The sequence below is a fragment of the Acaromyces ingoldii genome (assembly GCF_003144295.1).
Source record: "Acaromyces ingoldii strain MCA 4198 unplaced genomic scaffold FA10scaffold_1, whole genome shotgun sequence".
Lineage (NCBI taxonomy): Eukaryota > Fungi > Basidiomycota > Exobasidiomycetes > Exobasidiales > Cryptobasidiaceae > Acaromyces > Acaromyces ingoldii.
Window position 1 is genome coordinate 3,175,595 of NW_020290247.1, and position 16,635 is coordinate 3,192,229.

A 16,635-nucleotide genomic window follows, 5' to 3' on the forward strand; every position below is an offset into this window, starting at 1 on the left:
GCTGACTTGGCGTGGCGAACACTGGCGCTGCCACGCGGGCTGATTAGATAAGCAACGGCTAAAGTTCCCAAAGACAGCTCCCTCCACCCAGATCAGCTCATTTCTTCTCGCGCGCACGGGGTCGGTGGCCATGCAAAGAGCAGCTCGTCTTTTCTTGCGACCCCTATCTGTTCCACCGCTCTCCAGACCGAGCTCTGTAAAGTTTTCCAGTCTGAGAAGAGCAAGGACAAGAATAGCGAGGACGCAGACAAGTGGAACCCAGACCGGTACCATCTTTGCGCGGACCTCCTCCACCATGGCGGCAACGGCAGCGCATACAAACGACCTCATACACGCCTCGTCGCCGTACCTGCTGCAACATGCCCACAACCCTGTGCAGTGGATTCCTTGGTCGCAAGATGCCATTGCGCGGGCCAAAAGAGAGGACAAGATGATCTTCTTGAGCATCGGCTACATGTCCTGTCACTGTGAGTCCTTCCCGTCCTTCCTCCCCAAGGGAACCTGCGCCGATGGCTGACAGTCCAGCTATCTGACAAGGGTGCCACGTCATGGCACATGAATCTTTCGAGGACGAAACGGTCGCCAAGGCCCTCAACGAGGATTTCGTTTGCGTAAAGGTTGATCGCGAGGAACGACCAGACGTTGATTCGGCTTACATGGCCTTTGTCCAGGCCACCTCGGGACGTGGCGGTTGGCCACTCTCGGCTTTTCTCACTTCGGACGGCGAGCCTCTCTTTGGTGGGACGTACTTTCCACCTCCGATGTTCACCGAGCTGATCGAAAAGCTGGTCGGCCTCTGGCGCGACGAGCGGGAAAAATGTCTAAGGAGTGCCGGGGACATTGCCGATCAGCTTAGGGCCATGTCACGGAGCGGCGTTTCAGGCACGGGATGGCAAGACTTGCCCGACGTGGCTGTGGTCCAAAAGGCCGTCAATCATTGGCTCCTGTCGTATGACTCACGCAATGGCGGTAGGTTGTGTCTGCTTTTCAGGCCTTGACTAGCTTATTCATCCTTCTCCTTTCCAAGGTTTCGGTGATGCGCCAAAGTTCCCGTCGCCTCCCAATACGTTTCATCTGCTCCATCGCTATGCTGTCGCCAGCTCATCGGATGTGCTGGCCGCGGCAGGTGCAGGTGTGGCTCAAGGCAGCAAGGCTCTTCAATCATCCGTCTCGACGCTGGCCCGTATTGCTCGAGGCGGTATCACCGATCAGCTCGGCGGTGGTGTGGCTCGATACAGTGTCGATGACGAATGGAAGGTCAGTTCCTCTTTGCCTGTGCGTTCAGCGTAAGACTGATGTCATTTTTCTGCACTTGCAGGTCCCACACTTTGAGAAAATGCTCTACGATCAAGGCCAACTCCTACAGTGCTTCGTCGAAGCTATTCAGCTGACGTCTTCGTCGGATGCCGAGCTGACCCGGGAGCTCAAGGCGACCGTAAAGGGAATCATCGACTACCTCGAGCGAGACCTTTCTCATCCCGAAGGTGCTCTCTATGCAGCCGAAGACGCAGACAGCCTTCCGACGCCTTCCGACGACCACGCCAAGGAAGGGGCTTTCTACGTTTGGCAAGCCTCAGAGGTCGAAGGCGTGCTGGGCAAGGAGACCCCGGAGCTCAAGGTCGCCATGGCCCAGTGGAACATCAAGCTGGACGGCAACATCGACCCCCGTAGCGACCCTCATGGCGACCTCGTCGGCATGAATATGCTCCATGGCACAGCTAGCATTGATACGATCGCAGTGCAGCTGGGCCTATCCAGGGACGAAGCAGCTGCCCATCTTGAGGAAGCACGTCGGAAGCTTTTCTCAAGGAGGCTGCAAAGACCGAGACCGCAGCGTGACGACAAGGTCATTACTGCGTGGAATTTCTTGGCCATCAGCGGCCTTTGCAAGGCCAGCGAGGTCCTCTCGGCAGAGGAGGGTGGTCAAAGGGCCCTCGAGATGGCAAAACGGGCGGCTGCCTTTGTCTTGTCGAAGATGTGGGATGGCAAAGTTCTCCATCGGAGCTGGAGAGAGGGTAAGCTTGGGCCGGAAGGCTTCGACGTCGATTACGCCTTTGCTGTTCAAGGGTGAGATAACGAGCCGTTGTTCATCTCTTGCTTGCGAACACCTGGGCTGACCTTCGTTCCTCTCCCAGACTGTTAGATCTGTACGAAGCAACTTTTGATCCATCGTATTTGCATCAAGCGTTGGCGCTACAACGGTCCCTCGACGAGCATTTCTGGGATGCAGAAGGGCCCGGCGGCTATCTCATCTCGGCTTCGCACACCGACGGCAACATCCTCGGCCGCCAGCGAGGAGACCAAGACGGCGCAGAACCAACGAGTAGCAGCGTCTCCGCACACAACCTCTTGAGGCTCTCCTGGCTCATCAGCGATCTAGATCAGCGCCTCGGCATCGACGCAAAGGAAAGAATCGCAAAGTGCATCGCGTCGAGCAGCTTGCTGCTTCAGAGAGCCCCCCATGCCATTGGAACGAGGATGACGGCGTGCTTGCACGCGAGGCTGGGCCCTGTACAAGTCCTAGTGGTGGGGCCCAAAGACGCCGAGGAGACCAAGGCGCTCATCACGGCGGTTCGGAAGAGATTCTTGCCAAGGAGGGCACTTGTTCTCGTCGACACGACCAAAGGTGCACAGGGAGCCGAGAATGAACTTGGCGAAGAGCTGGCGCAGGGAAACGATGCCGTCAAGACGACATTGGCAGGCCTGAAGGAGGGCTCTTATGCGACAATTTGCAGTGACTTTACATGCGGTCTGCCCATCACGAGTCCTGATGAACTGGATTCGCAACTTGTCAAATATTAGACTCATGGATTGTAATTGCAATTGATGGATGATGCCCACCCTCACAGCTTCGCCTGAGCACCGCGCTCATTGAGAAACTTATCGATGGACTCAGCCCAAAATTCCGGGCTGAAGTAATCATGCCAAAAGTGACCGTACTGATCCGACGGCGTCGGAATGCGCTTCGCGTGCTTGATCCCTTTTTGAATCAAGTCCGACTCGGAGAAGGCCACCATTCGGTCGAGCTTGCCATGGATGATAAGCACAGGCAAGCTGGCCGGCACACGTTCGAGCACGCCTCCTACGTTGACCGGGGCAATGGCGCCGGACTGGAGAAGGATGATCGACTGTGGTCGACGGCTGTCGAGGGCCGTCTGAATACGACTTTGGAAGAGGGCGTCGTTGGACGAGAGAAATGTCGGGTCGTACTGGTACTCCATCATGGTGGTTGTGATGATTCTCTTTCCTTCTTGCCTCGACGATGCCTGCGAGGCTCTCTCCATTCTGCCAATTTCGTTCCTAAGCTTGGTTGTGCAAATTAAAAAGGAAACCAGGCCTGCCAGGACTCACACTGGCTCCATCTTCTTTGGGTGGAAGTCGCCACGGGGCATTTTCGTCATGGTCGCGGCAAGCACTGCTCTGGAGATATGTATGCCCATGAGGTCAATTCCGCCTTCCGAAGAGGGCTTGGCATCGTCGAGGGTGAGGAGAACCTGCGTAATGAGGCCACCCATGGACCAGCCTAAGAGATTGATGCGCTTGAACTGCGGCCCGAGACTCCCAACAACGCGCAGCACATCGCGACCCATCAGCTCCAGCGACAGATCCTCGTCCCAGTGGGGAGGTGCCTGTGACTCTCCGATGCTGTTGGTTCACCGTCTTGAGCATCAGCGGCAAAGCGCGGATGAGGAGAAGAGGGAGCCGCGAAGCTTACCCGCGATGATCGACGAGAAGTACCGTCCGGCGTTTGCCAAGCTCAGTCGCGAAGGGGTACCAGTCTTCCATTGTGGCTGACAGGCCCGTTATCATTCTGGTGTCACCGTCAGCCAGTATGCCACCTGAGACGAAAGATGACAGCTTGCAATACTGAATCAGGCAACTCACACGAGCGGCTCTGTCTTTTGATGCTCGGCACCAAGAATCCGGTAGGCTGACTTTGTGCTGCGGATCTCTTGTCTTCAGCGTCATGCCAACGGCGGCGCTTCTTTGCAGCAATGCTCACCCATCCTCAGACTGGAAAAACTTCGTCGCCATCCTTGAACCTATGCTTCGGTTCCTGGAGGATCTTGAGGAAGGCAGCTAGCTATCTGCTCCCCACAAAGGTAGCCGAAAGCTGTCCTTTCAAACGCGTCCTCCACCCTCAGCGCGAATTTTTCCGGCCTGTAATTACTACCGACTTGCGGCGGTATGTCTCAGTCAAAGAGCGCCAATTTCAAGCAGTGGAGTTCTTCGTACGAGAACGCGGCAGATTCGCGCCCATCAGACCATGATACTTTGATGATTGTGAAACCGGCTCAAAGCAAATTTGACAATTGCGAGCCTGGAGAAAGAGGTACAGCATGCCGCTCTCTTGACGAGCGAGCGAGGTGTGCTACGTGGGAGGTGCTAGAGAAGAAGTATGCTACGTGGAGAGTGTGAGAACTTGAAAACGAGTCATGTCTTTCCGTCATCATGGGGCAAAGTCCCTAGGTGTGAGATTTTCTCAGGCCGTGAGGCCGTAGACTGCAAGAAGCTTGCTGAAGTTTGGCGTGCCAAGACCGCTGGCTGGGTCCCAAGACGTCTTTGCAGGGAATCCAAGATTCGTGCTTCCACAGCCGTTGGACGTGCCCGTCGTGAGGTCGTTGAATGCGCTTGGCTTCGCGTAGATGTTTGGGTTGAGCCAGCCCACATTGCCCTTTCCAGCCTTGCGACGGGCATCGTTGAGAAGCGCAACGATGCTGGCAAACGTTGGTGCTGACGCCGAAGTACCGCCGACGGTCTGCTCCACGCCGCTCGATCGAACAACGTACATGGATCCCTGAGCGCTGACGTCGGGCCACGCACGACCCGTAGTGTTGAAGTCACCGGCATCCTGCGTGCCGAGAGCGGTGAGGTACTGCGGGACGAGGGTATTCTGGAACGAAGGTCGGGGGAAGATGTTGCTGAACGCTGCGCCGCTGTAAAAGCCAGCAAGCGAAGGGTCTGTGGGCATCTCTGGCGCAAAGTTTTGCGTAGCACCCACAGACGTAATGTAAGGGCAACCGCCAGGGTACGTGGGAACGAAAGGAGGGCAGGTGTCGCCACTCTGGCCACCGACACCGTTGTCGCCCGAAGAAAGAACGATGGTGGTACCGAGAGCAGTGAGCTTCATGGCGGCGTTGCACATTGCGTTTGCTTGTGCGGGCGTGCTGCCGCTTTCGTCTGCGCCGTAGGAGATCGTGTAGACGCCCGGCTTGCCGTACTTGGCGTAATTGTTGGCAATATCACTGAAGGCCAGTTGGAAGATGTCGCCCTGTGTAAGCTGGTTTCCGTAGTTGTAGAAGGTCGACTTGAGCGGGTATGTCGCTGCAACAACGGTCTCCGTGTCAAGCATCGCCTCAATGCCGGGAAGAATTGGGAGGTTGAAGGCTCCTGCGGTGTTGATGACGGGCATCTGGTACGAAGCAGCATCGGGGCGGTACGACTTCAAGAAGCCCGTCAGGTCCGACTGGGAGAATGACTGGCCGATGAAGCCAGCAATGAAGACGTCGACGGTGCTTCCAGGCGCAGGCTTGTAATTGACGGTGCCATACAGATTGCGGAGGCAGGCGGGCGTCACCTTGGCCGTGGAGCAGCTTGCAGGAGCCTGACGGCGTTCGAGTTCTGCCAACATTTCGCGCTTCTCGGCGGGTGTGATGATGTTGCGCTTCTTGATGGGCGAGACGCTGGCGACTGCCAAAAAGTTTGTGAAAGGCTGGACGAGGCTGTGAGGGTATTGTGAGCGGTGCATGATGGCTGAGAATTTTCGAACGAGGCACTCACTGGACAGCGCTAGAGATCTCCTGCGGGATGGTGTAGGACTTGGTTCGCGGAACAGTCTGGCCGTTGACCTTGTACGAGCTGAACTTGGCTCCAAAGAGCTGAGCGGCTTGTCCAACGGTGGACTGAATCGTGACCTCATCCTTGAACACGTTGTAACTGACAGCTGAGTCGGGGATGCTCTGTGCCTTGAGGTAGTTCTGTACCGCCGTCAGGGAGTCTTGCGAAGGAGCGGCATACGAAGAGACTTCCTCGACGCTCAGGGGGTTGCCGTCCGAAGCGGCAATCTCATTCATGCGAGCGGCGAGTCCGTCCAAATTAGCCGAATTCAGATGCATAGTGAATGTGTAGGGTGTCGAGGAGACTGCATCTCCGATAAGCTGAAAGGCATTGGGAATAACCGCGGGTGCGTTGAGCACCGAGCCGATGAGTCCCGATGGTGCAGCGGTGACGATGCCAGCAAGGGCAGCCAGGAAGGGAGCGTATTTCATGTTAGAGCTTGCGGAACAAGTCCTCGAACAGGTGGGGTAAAGGGGATAGAGGGGGAGGTGGGTGAAGAGAATCGGATGATCTCTCACACCAACACTTCATTATATAGCACTTGCTTATCCCATCCCAAGGAGGCAGCTTGGCGGCATCATCCGGCAGTGTCTTTGGAAGGACGTTACCTTATCGCAGCTCTAGAAGTCTTTCAGCGGTTCGCTGTATCATCCTTCTAACGCCGTTTGACACTAAGACAATTCTGCAAATAAATCGATGGGCGCTAGCCAAATAAATTGATATTTCCTATTTGGGATTTCTGGCCGAGGTCCCCACACTACCTCAATCTTGCAGATTTTGGATTCACAAGGACAGAGTAAGAGGGCACTTGCGGAGCTCTGAGCCTAGTGACCGGCGGATGGTCCCGCTGCGACACTGGGAACCGGTCTCTGATCCCACTGTGAAGTCTCAGCTAACTCCCGAGGCCAGGTCTCATAAGGTTTTTGCGTGTCCGTCTGCTGCACAGATGGTGTGCGATGGCAAGACCATTACTTTTCTTGTGACAGGCGCTGCCCTGGTACCTTGGATTACATTTGCTTCCACCGCCACATGGTTCCTTCTTGCCTCCTCACGTCACAGTGCTGTCCGGCCGACTCTCTTAAAATGCAATTCTACGCAGGCGTTACTTGTCGATGACGAGCTCGCCGACTTCGCCGTACTTGTCCCGCCGAAAATCCGGGCCCTGCCATCGATCGGTTCTTACTCCGCTACCAGCTCCGACATGGTGCGAACGTGCAGCGTTTATGGTAATTAGTGGGTCAGGGAACCTCTGAGAGACCTCGCTTCTGTTGTTGCTGTCGCCCATACCCCGAACCGCCTGGATCTCATGAGAGACGGATATACAGAAGGCAATTCACAACCCCTCGCATTGTTCAGTCCTGTGTAAAGTCACCCTTCATGAAGCAAGCGTCGATGCTGTTCTAGAGGTACGTTGATGCAAGCTAGGCTATTTTAGTACTATATCTTCTAAATTTTCTCTTTATAAACGGGTGCGTTGATAGTGTAGCGGTTATCATTTTAGCCTTCCATAGTTTACATGTATAGATACATGCTTGGTAGAGCTGAAGACCGGGGTTCGACTCCCCGTCAACGCATTTTTTTGTGGAATTGGAATTGGCCCACAGATTTAGGAAAAGACGTGTAGTCCCTATTTGTGATATCGTTGGAAAATCGTCGTCGTCGGAGCGTCTTTGAGCCACGTGTCTATCGGTGCACGGCCTATCCGGTTCACACGCGTGCTCCTCCCCGAACGAGCCTTTGGCTCGTCCTTGATGTACTTCTTCCTTTATCTAAGTGCTACTCAATCTTATTGGCAACACCCTCGACTTCAGCTACGTCTGAGAGGGCACCGATCGGTGCGCGCGCAGCGCGCAACGATTGTCGGCGATGGCACCGATCGCGGAGCGATCAGTGTCGCCGAAGGGAGTGATCTCCCTTTGAAACAGATCAGGCAGTTCGGGCGTACTATACAGCCCCAGCCGGAGGCCTTCGCTGACGCTCCGGCGCCCCGTTGAGGATTCGCAGCGATCCCAGTACTTCCTCGCTAATCGTACGCTCCGCCGTGGTCGCCTCCGGCGACCACGTGGTTACCGCTGCGCCCGAATTCTCAACTCACTTTGCTGTGTCTGCGCACAGAGCATCGTAGTTGGTCATGATTAAGACCGGGCTTTGGCTTTCCTTTACCGAAGCTGCCTCACCTGCTCACGCTTATCTCTCCTGCTCTCTTACGCATCAAAAGTAAAGGGATTCGTGAGAGTCTCTGAATTGATTCGCCGTTTCATGATACATTTGGCTTCCACTGACCGAGTTACGCCGCTAAATGTGGCGTCGTCGGAGGGCGGTACAAAGGGAGAAGGAATTTACAGAGAGAGCGGCGAGTGTTAACCCTCAATTGCCGGGGTTTGGAGAAAAGCGGCTTGCAGCTCTCGCGCAATCTTGATTTTAGGAGCGCCAGTGCTAAAGTGAGACGCCGTACCAGAGCTTTCCTTTGGATTGGACCAGTGGTAGTAGCACAGACAACATCTAGTTTCCTACATTGAAGGTTGAAGCTCGAGGGATCTTGCCCAGGTCGGTCCGGTTGCTCCAGGGTTTCATGTCCGGCAGCTTTTTCCTCTTCTTCTGAAGCCTTTCGCTGACGTCGAGGACTTTCTGAAAGACTCGCAGAAAGTTGCCGCTCGCCAATCCCGCCAGCTCGTTCTCTGACCAGCCGCGCTTGGCAAGCTCCGCAAAGAGGTTGCGGTACTTGGACACATCGTCGAGGCCCTCGATGCCCGGAGGGAGAAAGCCGTCAAAATCGGACCCGATGGCGACACGACTCCTGCCGGCGAGTGCCGCGACGTGTTCAACGTGGTCGGCAACGCGAGCGACCGTCTGATCAGGGGCCGAGCCGACAAAGTCGGGCAGAAAGGGGATGCCGCTGAGAGAACGTGTCAGTGAGTCCAGAACGCAAGCAACAGAAAACACCATGCAGTATGTTTTGGTCAGACTCACACGACTGCTTCGTATTGCCCCTTGCCTTCGCTGATGGACGTCAGGATGTCATCGGGAACATTACGGATGTGGTTGTAGATGGAGCGGGCGCCGCTGTGGGAAAAGATGACGGGGGCCTCTGACCGCGCAAGGGCCTGGCGGGCTGTGTCATCGGAGGTGTGGCTGAGGTCAACGATCATTCCGAGCCGATTCATCTCGTCAATGAGTCTTAGTCCGTACGCCGAGAGACCTCCGTGAAGGGGCGCACTCGTTTCGTTGGTTGTCGAGCCGGCACTGTCCGCGAACGCATTGTGGCAGGTGTGCGTCAGCGTCAAATACCGCACGCCGAGCTCATGGTAGAGGCGGAGCGAAGCGAGGGAGTTGCCAAGCGAATGTGCACCCTCGATGCCAATCAGGTGTGAGATCTTATCGGAGGCAAAGTTGGAGCGGACCGACGCGGGCGTCGTGGCCAGGGCTACATCTTGGGCAAAGTAGTCGGGCAGGCGCCTTGTCAGGTCAATCTGCTCCAATGTGTCGCGCACAGAATCAGTGGGCGAGAGAAAGCCGTCGCCGCCGTCGCTCTTGCACTCCACAAAACTGCGTATATTGGTGGCCCGCTGCGAGAGTCAGCGTCGCGCAGGGTCGACTTTTTTGCTGCTGCTTGTGCACTCACGCAATGGAGAAGAAGCCGGCACTCTTTCCCCTGCGGAGTCGGTCGAGGTCCACGGCGCCTGGCAGCGTACCCGAGTAGTTCACTTTCGACAGGTTGTTGGAGTACAAGATGCGCAACACAATCGGCAGGTCGACGTGCAGGTCGATCAGCGGGTGCTTCGACAGGACGGCCTTTTCGTTCCGCGTCAGCCGCACGCGGGCATGATGATGCATGGCGACTCTCAGTCCGACGACTCACCTCAGGAGAAGCTTCGAGGAGGAGCGGCACCAGCAGTGAGCGCAAGGCAAGGCCCACCTTGGCGGCCAGCTGAAAGGCGAGCATGGCGTTCTATTTCGAACGTGCTGTTCCGATTTCTCCGCTTTTACCTTTTTGTTCAGTTAGTGTCGTGTAGTACTACTACTACTGTGTGAGGTGGAGAGACGTCAAGCCAAAAGCAGCAGAGCCAATCTCTAGCCACTCAAGACGGTCGCGCTAGTAGTAGTAATACTTCTGCACTTTCCCCACCTTGCCGATCCGACACGGTCCAAGGGCCGCTTCACTTTTCGAGACACCGTTTCGAAGGGCCGCGAAAGAAGAACGTTCGTTGTCGGGTAAGGTCCGGCAAGATGCAGAGCTCCAACGTTGCGGGCCATGTGCGGCCATTGCCGTCGCCTTCCTCGGCATCCACGTCTGCCTCGCCCTCGACGTCCTTGCACCACGTCTTTGCGGATGCGAGAAATCCGCACATGCAATCACACCTCTATGCTTCCCAGTCGTCTTTGTCGTCACCCTCGCAGCAGCAACAACCGCAGCTGCAACACCACTCGCAATCGCAGTACCACCAGCCATATCCGCACGCGCATCACTCGATGCTTCCGCTCCAGCAGCAGCAGCAGCAGCAGCAAAATTCACAGCCGCAGAACCCGCAGCATACTTATATGACACCTGCCATGTATGCTGCCCACCATGATGCAACAGGAAGTCGGCCGCCGACATGGAGGTCATCATCGGCTCAGCAACAGCAGCAACAGCAGCAACAGCAGCAACAGCAGCAGCAACCACATCAACAACAGCAACAATCACAAAATCGAGGTTCGTTTGCTGTGCCATCATCGATGGGTGCGCCCATGCCGTTCGCCTCGCAGATGCGCTTTGCACCAGCAGCTACATCCAGCGATGGACCATCCACACAAGCTGCTGAATGGTCGGCGCAGCGCCCAAACAGCGTCGCGATCCGACCGCAAGCGTTGCCGCCGCAAGAGGTAGTCAATGGTGATCCTAACCACCTCGGTCCCGCTCCGCTGCGCAGGGGACAAGCTTGCAAGGCTTGTCGGAGGCGGAAGCTGCGGTGCGACGCCGTGAGGCCCGTCTGTGGGACCTGCACCAGGTCCAGAGCCGCTGCTGCGTCGGCAAACCACGCCTCGCCGGTGCCCGATGGCGACTGTATCTACGACGATGGTCCAATCACTCTTCCCTCTCTCTCTTCTTCGTCCCCCTCTTCCATTGCACCAACAGCGGCAAACGGCACGTCAAATGCGCATACGCTCGGTCAGCAGAGGAGGGCGAGCGCCAGCCACACGTCGCCCTCCTCATCCACCTCGTCGGTCCCTCACGAACAGCTACCGTTTACCCGGCCGACGGGTGAGGAAACGATCAAGAAGCGAAAGAAGCGCAAGACACTCGACGATGCTGCTGCTGCCGCTGCTGCTGCTGCTGCTGCTGTTGCTGCGTCTTCCTGGCGATCAGCGGATACCTATTCGCCTCCTTCAGTGCCCCCCACGGTGCCCGTTGCGGGCGAGACGATTGAAGAAAAAGCCGCAAGGCTCGAGAGGGCCGTGCGATACCTCGAAGGCCTCCTGGAAAAGTCGGTGATCAAGGACGAACTCGTCGACGAACCAGATATAGCGACTCAGCGGAGCGAGAGGGAATCGCACGCTGGGACAAGCAACGGCACGAAGGGCAAAGGACGAGAGAGGGGGGCGACAATTTCGACGCCTGCCATTCCCGTCTCTCGACTGCTGTGTATCCAGGAGGACTCGGGAAAGAAAGAAAACATCATGTTGCGATATACGCAGCGCTCAGCCGCAAAGACGTCGTCGCCATCCACGGGTCAACGAGACTCGCCCGAGCTGCCCTCGTCGCAGGACCTCTTCGGCCTGGGCGAAACCGAGGTCGACAAGGAGGCCAGGGTGCGAAGCGAACTCAATCACCTTTCGGAGAACGCGTTGGGTCAGCCCGACCCGATTCGAGAGATTTTCTTTCCAGGATGGAGCGTCGATCTGCCAAGTTTGGATACGGTGTTGACCCTGTGTGAGACGTGTGAGTCCTACAAAGCATTTGTCCCAACCTCTTTCCTTTCCACGGCGCTAATTTCGGCTGCAGTCTTTCGTCTTCACCCGCTGCGGAGCCTTGTCTACAAGGAGTCATTCATGTCAGGATGTGAGTACCATTCCAGAGCTTCGTGCATGCCTCTTCAGATCGTCTGATCGATCGGCCCAAAAGTGAGACGACCGCCTAAGCATCCCAACCGGCCTCACGACTCCCTGATCCACGCCATCCTGGCCGCGACCTTTGACATCTCGCCCTTGTTTCAGACGGCTCCTATGCGCGCGTATGACCGTTCGCAGGGCCAGGGCGACCACTTCTGTCTCATGCTTGGCGACGGCCCAATGCGGGCTAAAGACAACAACGCCCTGTTTCCCGATGGCAGCTTCAAGAACTTCCATCTGGCAAAGGCAAGAACCAAGGTTGAAACGAGTCTCATTACCGAGTCTCGCAATCCTCTTGACTGGATCTTAGCCTGCATTCTTTCGACTTATCAGCTATGGAGCGACGCTCGCATCACCGAGTCCTACTTTCTCAGCGCCACCATCTCCCGATCGCTTGCCCCCGCTGGCCTGGACAAGCTGCCTCACTTTGTCGAGGAGGGCGATGCGGCAGAAAATGCTCCGGGTCTGTTTGGCGTACCCAAAGGCATCGAGGAAGACGAAAGGCGGATGGCCCTCTGGCATACCTTTATCATCGACATGATTACTGGTGGTTCAATGCGCTTCTATGAGAACTGCATCTCTGAGCAGGCTGTCACGGCAAATTTGCCAAACAAGGTCGAAGACTACCAGGCAGGCAGGAGCGGGCCGCCCAACGAGCAGACACTTGCCTCGCCAGACCTCTTCAGGGTTGGTCACCTGGACGACTTTACCCTCCACATCAAGTCGTCCATCCTCGTTCGCCGAACAATGACGCTGCACTGCCGCAATCAGGCCGGCGATGCAAAGCATAAGAAGCCAGCAGCCCTTTCGCTGATCGACAAGAGCATCTCGGAGCTGCTTGCGGCCTTTCCCCCGACCGATGACTATTCCCAGCCAGAGACATTGTCGGTCGATCGGCTCATGGCGCATGGCAACGTCCAGCTCGCCATGATCCACCTCCACGAGCCGTATCTCAGCATGGCCTACCCGGCATCGTATTCAAACCAGCGCGTGCAGCTGGGCGTCCGCAACATTCTCAACGTCATCCGCCAGCTTTTGGGCTCCCATCTGAATTTTGCCCTTTTGCATGCGCAGCTCTACATCGTCTGGTCCGTCGCAGGCCGAATGCTGGGCAAACACCTCGAGCATCTCAACCGCAGCGGCGCAGAGGGTGGAGAAGGGGGAAAGGCGCTCAACGAAGGAGAACGAGAGGAGGAGCTGCAGAGCGTCACGCAGAGCTTGGATCTTATCATTTCTGCGCTCCAGCGGGCTGGCGAAAAGAGTCTCAAGGCCAAGAGGTGCTATGAGCTTTTGACATACATGCGCAAGGGCTTGCTGAGCGAGAGCGTCCTCTAGTGAGTCGGGTGTGCAACCTCCTTTTATATTTCACGAGCGGTCTACTGATTTCTGTCCCTCAAACAGCGAGCTATTGTACACGGACGGTGTGATTCCGGCCGAAGAAGCCGACAGTCACCGGGCGAGCGCGACGTCGGACTCTCAAAGTCAGCAGCAAGACCTCGATCTGACGGGCTTGTCTGGTGGTAGCGACAGCAGCGGTGGGGGAGGTGCCGCGGGCGCAGAAGCCAGCCTCGACCTGTCGCTCATGATGGATCCGTCTGCCGGTGACATCAGCTCGACGATTCCCCGGCATCATCAATCCCACCAACACCCGGCCGTTGCAGCGGCTTTCTCGTCGTCGAACCAGAACCACAACATGGTCTCGCCAGACATTGTCTGTACGATGGGTTTCGATTCAGCCAATCCCTTTTCGTCTGTCAGCAACGGGAGCCACTATCATCATCACGACCAAATACAACCCCGCGCTCAAGGGCAAAACCACAGCCAGTGCCACGGCAACGGTCACGGGCAGGGCGACGTCAAGGTCGAAAGCGAACAGCAATTGCAAGACATGATGATCGATCCAAGCGTTCATCTCTCTTAAAATCCTCCGGGTTCCCTTACCTTTCTTTGCTTTTCCTTGTTGGCCACACTTCGCTCTTTCGATTGTACAAGAGTATACTCAGTCGTCCAAGGCACTCTCCAGTCAAAAGCTTCCTGTGAATAGCTGCGATTTCGTTGTACTCTAGGCACTCCAACAAGTTTATTCATTTGCCTTCGCTGGCATTCCGATCTACTTTGCCGAGCTTATTCGGACGACAGAGAATGATGCGAAGAGAGAGTAAGATGCATACTGTAGACTGTAGACTGCAGACTGCTAATTGGTACCCGAGCCCTGAGCTGCCCGGGCAAGCCTTTGTTTGAGGTCGCCGGCTCGAGGACTAGCTGGCGAGGACGGCGAGGAAGGAATGTTGGTCGCCGATGCTGTACCAGCCGACGGGGAAGAGATTGGTCCCGATGCTGCACCAGCTAAAGCAGGCTGCTGCTGTTGCTGTAGGCTTTCTTCGAGTTCGCCTGGCTCAGGTACATAGTCCCTTTCGACGATCTCGACAAGGACGGCTCTTCTGATCCATCTCCTTCTCCTGGTATACCTCCCCATACCGGCCTTACGGCTCATCTTCTCCCACCCATTATCGCCGTACTGCCATCCTTCGGCATCGACGTCGAGCAGAGTCAGGTCAGAAGGCAGGACATCGGAAGTGGCCGTAGACGATTGCCGCCGGTCCTTTTTGGTGCCGTTGCCGGCAGCGGCCGTTTCGGTCGTGGTGCTCGACGCATCGTCATCGACTGTCGAGGAGGCACTGCTGGCAGACTGGGAGAACAGGGTGCTCGAGATGGAGCTCGATCTTCTCGCACCGTTGGTCGAGGAGAGCGAAGGCGAACCCGGCGGGGATGACGTGGACAAAGACTGATCGGCTCCAGTGCGACTGGCGGCCAGGACAGGAAAGCCGTCTCTTCCCGCCACGGACCACTCGGCGTCGATCCACTGCCATCGCACGAGCCTTCGGACGTGCGACCGTGGGCTTGACGACGTCGGCGTCGGCTTCAGGGTCACACGGGCAGGAGGGAGTGAGAATGACGAGGGAGGCGAGACCGGGTTGTTCGATTCGTCGGACCAGCTGGGCCTCTCCTGGGGCAGCAGCGCGGCCGTCCAGTCCAGTCCGACCCACCAACGCTGATTCTCAAAGACGGTGAACTGGTAGACGACATCCTCATGCCTCGTAATGTTGTCTGCTGCCCGTTCCTCCTTCTTGGAACCCTTCTTGCTCTTTCCATCTAAGACGATGCCCTGTGCAGCCGAGTGGAATGGATCACGGTCTGCATCGGGACCAAGGTGTACAAAGTGGCCTTCGTACCCAGTCGATGTCCAGCTAAGGAGGGCGATGGTGTTGCGCGTAACTCTTCGGACCATGGCGCTGCGCCAGAGTGCATGCCGGATCAGGGCCAGCCAGGGCGAGCACCAAGTCAGAGCGAGGGTGCCAACGACGAGGAGCAGGTGCCGGACGGAAAGCGAAAAGAGGGGAAAAGGCGGTACGATAGTGAGCCCTGCAGAGGACACGCGCGAAGATGGCGTTCCAGGGAAGAGCAAAGACCAAGCGCGGGCTTGGACAGGTGCAACGTGGGCCACATAGAATGTCCTTGCCCTCTCAAGATGGACGGTGGCTTGGTCGACGCGGGCAAAGAGAGCGGGAGACTTCTTCTCGAAGAGGTCGACGAAATTGACAAAGTGCTGTTGAGCATGTGGAGCCACCACAGCCATCAATCGTTGAAGACTGTGACGGAGCCACGACCCTAGGCCCAGACCAATGCGAGGAAGACCCAGGACGTCCCAGAGGTCGGTGCCAAAGCAGAGAAGCCAGATGGGCCATGTTGTGACGAGGAGGACAGCCACGGTACGTGTTTGGGCAGGAGATTGCCAGTCCAAGAGCGAAAAGACTGGCCCAAGAGCCGTCGTGGAGAGTGTCGAGACAAAGTCGGCGAGGACAGCGAGGTCGGCAAGGGTCGCGTTGATCGAGTCCGATGAGGCCACGCGTTTGGCGGCTGGAGCAGAGGGCGCTGCACCGTAAAAGGCACGCTTGAGACCATTGTAGGCAATGACAGTCAAGAGTATGGCCTGTGGTGCGTAGCGGAGCGTCTGGTAGCCGTAAAGGCACAGTGCCCACCAACCCAAGACTAGAAGAAAGCTGTGAGATGCTGTGCCCGGCCCGCCGGTCCAGGTGGCCAGCCGAACAAGCTGAGCCGATGCCGTCACGAGTGGTCCAAGAAGCACAAGGAGCCTGATGAGCGCTGTCGGGTATTGCGACAGGATGCTAGTGTCGGAGGCAGCCAGGTCGTGGACATGCCAGGAAGTTGGCCGCAGGGGCTCGGCTGCCGGACCTTTGCCGCCGGATGTGGTCCCAGCCCCAGGCGACCGCGTCGCAGCAGAGGTGGCCATTTCGTCTTGCCTCTGTTGCTGCCTCTGATACTGTTTGCGGGTGTTGCGCGCCTCGTGGACTGCGGACAGATAGACGTCGTTGATCTAGACGAGTTACGTGGTCAGTGCTCCACTTTTCGCACTTTTCGCACCTGACCAGCACTCACCGGTAGATCAACGGCTGCCATGAACCACGGTTTGGAATGGAAAAAAAGAGGCCTTCTCTCCCTGCGCTCTGCACTGCACACTGCAAGACTGAGGGGAGGGGAAGGGGACGAGGGTAAGAAGGAAGAAGAGCGACTAGCTGTCGACGGATGAAAGTGGGGAAACCGAAGCCGAATCCGACTTTCACGTCTCATTCATTCTTAGGCCAACACGTGGCGAAGATTGGTACCTCACGGTCAGCATGACTTCTT

General features: G+C 56.8%; 8 protein-coding genes and 1 non-coding gene across 9 annotated transcripts; 5 read left to right on the forward strand and 4 right to left on the reverse strand.

The window, feature by feature from the left end:
- The first annotated feature begins 136 nt into the window (after positions 1–136).
- On the forward strand, positions 137–2,843 carry FA10DRAFT_264462 (hypothetical protein). Its single transcript, XM_025520655.1, has 5 exons — positions 137–467; positions 538–969; positions 1,028–1,257; positions 1,319–2,067; positions 2,136–2,843. Exons 1-5 carry the CDS (start codon positions 296–298, stop codon positions 2,800–2,802), a joined length of 2,250 nt encoding a protein of 749 aa, XP_025381065.1. The 5' UTR covers positions 137–295; the 3' UTR covers positions 2,803–2,843.
- On the reverse strand, positions 2,844–3,810 carry FA10DRAFT_224647 (alpha/beta-hydrolase; the record flags this gene model as incomplete). The annotated part of the gene is made up of 3 exons (XM_025518617.1): positions 2,844–3,278; positions 3,354–3,645; positions 3,716–3,810. 3 exons carry the CDS (start codon positions 3,808–3,810, stop codon positions 2,844–2,846), a joined length of 822 nt encoding a protein of 273 aa, XP_025381066.1.
- A 455-nt stretch (positions 3,811–4,265) lies between these two features.
- On the reverse strand, positions 4,266–6,326 carry FA10DRAFT_277569 (subtilisin-like protein). Its single transcript, XM_025523390.1, has 2 exons — positions 5,782–6,326; positions 4,266–5,723 (listed from the first exon to the last, which is right to left on the reverse strand). The coding sequence occupies exons 1-2, from the start codon at positions 6,267–6,269 to the stop codon at positions 4,484–4,486; spliced, it is 1,728 nt and encodes a 575-aa protein (XP_025381067.1). The 5' UTR covers positions 6,270–6,326; the 3' UTR covers positions 4,266–4,483.
- A 291-nt stretch (positions 6,327–6,617) lies between these two features.
- On the forward strand, positions 6,618–7,197 carry FA10DRAFT_33655 (hypothetical protein). Its single transcript, XM_025525441.1, has one exon. It carries the CDS (start codon positions 6,677–6,679, stop codon positions 7,070–7,072), a length of 396 nt encoding a protein of 131 aa, XP_025381068.1. The 5' UTR covers positions 6,618–6,676; the 3' UTR covers positions 7,073–7,197.
- A 112-nt stretch (positions 7,198–7,309) lies between these two features.
- FA10DRAFT_t5 lies at positions 7,310–7,412 on the forward strand. The gene has a single exon. It is a non-coding gene; the product is annotated as a tRNA-Gly (tRNA).
- A 649-nt stretch (positions 7,413–8,061) lies between these two features.
- On the reverse strand, positions 8,062–10,007 carry FA10DRAFT_299210 (hypothetical protein). Its single transcript, XM_025524698.1, has 4 exons — positions 9,698–10,007; positions 9,461–9,630; positions 8,809–9,384; positions 8,062–8,734 (listed from the first exon to the last, which is right to left on the reverse strand). The coding sequence occupies exons 1-4, from the start codon at positions 9,779–9,781 to the stop codon at positions 8,341–8,343; spliced, it is 1,224 nt and encodes a 407-aa protein (XP_025381069.1). The 5' UTR covers positions 9,782–10,007; the 3' UTR covers positions 8,062–8,340.
- FA10DRAFT_33734 (hypothetical protein) lies at positions 9,878–13,295 on the forward strand. Its single transcript, XM_025525443.1, has 3 exons — positions 9,878–11,758; positions 11,822–11,878; positions 11,942–13,295. The coding sequence occupies exons 1-3, from the start codon at positions 10,066–10,068 to the stop codon at positions 13,261–13,263; spliced, it is 3,072 nt and encodes a 1,023-aa protein (XP_025381070.1). The 5' UTR covers positions 9,878–10,065; the 3' UTR covers positions 13,264–13,295.
- Positions 13,296–13,306: 11 nt separating this feature from the next.
- On the forward strand, positions 13,307–13,930 carry FA10DRAFT_33665 (hypothetical protein). Its single transcript, XM_025525442.1, has one exon. It carries the CDS (start codon positions 13,511–13,513, stop codon positions 13,847–13,849), a length of 339 nt encoding a protein of 112 aa, XP_025381071.1. The 5' UTR covers positions 13,307–13,510; the 3' UTR covers positions 13,850–13,930.
- A 30-nt stretch (positions 13,931–13,960) lies between these two features.
- Positions 13,961–16,534, reverse strand: FA10DRAFT_264466 (hypothetical protein; the record flags this gene model as incomplete). Its single annotated transcript, XM_025520656.1, has 2 exons — positions 16,387–16,534; positions 13,961–16,324 (listed from the first exon to the last, which is right to left on the reverse strand). Coding segments are annotated over exons 1-2 (2,216 nt in total), but the record flags the coding sequence as incomplete, so codon positions are not given.
- Positions 16,535–16,635: the final 101 nt, after the last annotated feature.

Bases quoted from the DNA above. Each gene is read 5' to 3' on its own strand.
- FA10DRAFT_264462 (XM_025520655.1), top strand. From the start codon at position 296: ATGGCGGCAACGGCAGCGCATACAAACGACCTCATACACGCCTCGTCG. The intron at 1,258-1,318 runs GTCAGTTCCTCT...CTGCACTTGCAG, and splicing joins GTGTCGATGACGAATGGAAG to GTCCCACACTTTGAGAAAAT. The intron at 2,068-2,135 runs GTGAGATAACGA...TTCCTCTCCCAG, and splicing joins TACGCCTTTGCTGTTCAAGG to ACTGTTAGATCTGTACGAAG.
- FA10DRAFT_277569 (XM_025523390.1), bottom strand. From the start codon at position 6,269: ATGAAATACGCTCCCTTCCTGGCTGCCCTTGCTGGCATCGTCACCGCT. The intron at 5,724-5,781 runs GTGAGTGCCTCG...ATACCCTCACAG, and splicing joins GAGATCTCTAGCGCTGTCCA to CCTCGTCCAGCCTTTCACAA.
- FA10DRAFT_33655 (XM_025525441.1), top strand. From the start codon at position 6,677: ATGGTCCCGCTGCGACACTGGGAACCGGTCTCTGATCCCACTGTGAAG.
- FA10DRAFT_299210 (XM_025524698.1), bottom strand. From the start codon at position 9,781: ATGCTCGCCTTTCAGCTGGCCGCCAAGGTGGGCCTTGCCTTGCGCTCA. The intron at 9,385-9,460 runs GTGAGTGCACAA...CAATATACGCAG, and splicing joins GCCGGCTTCTTCTCCATTGC to TTTTGTGGAGTGCAAGAGCG. The intron at 8,735-8,808 runs GTGAGTCTGACC...ACGTTCTCTCAG, and splicing joins GGGCAATACGAAGCAGTCGT to CGGCATCCCCTTTCTGCCCG.
- FA10DRAFT_33734 (XM_025525443.1), top strand. From the start codon at position 10,066: ATGCAGAGCTCCAACGTTGCGGGCCATGTGCGGCCATTGCCGTCGCCT. The intron at 11,759-11,821 runs GTGAGTCCTACA...TTTCGGCTGCAG, and splicing joins GTTGACCCTGTGTGAGACGT to TCTTTCGTCTTCACCCGCTG. The intron at 11,879-11,941 runs GTGAGTACCATT...TCGGCCCAAAAG, and splicing joins GGAGTCATTCATGTCAGGAT to TGAGACGACCGCCTAAGCAT.
- FA10DRAFT_33665 (XM_025525442.1), top strand. From the start codon at position 13,511: ATGATGGATCCGTCTGCCGGTGACATCAGCTCGACGATTCCCCGGCAT.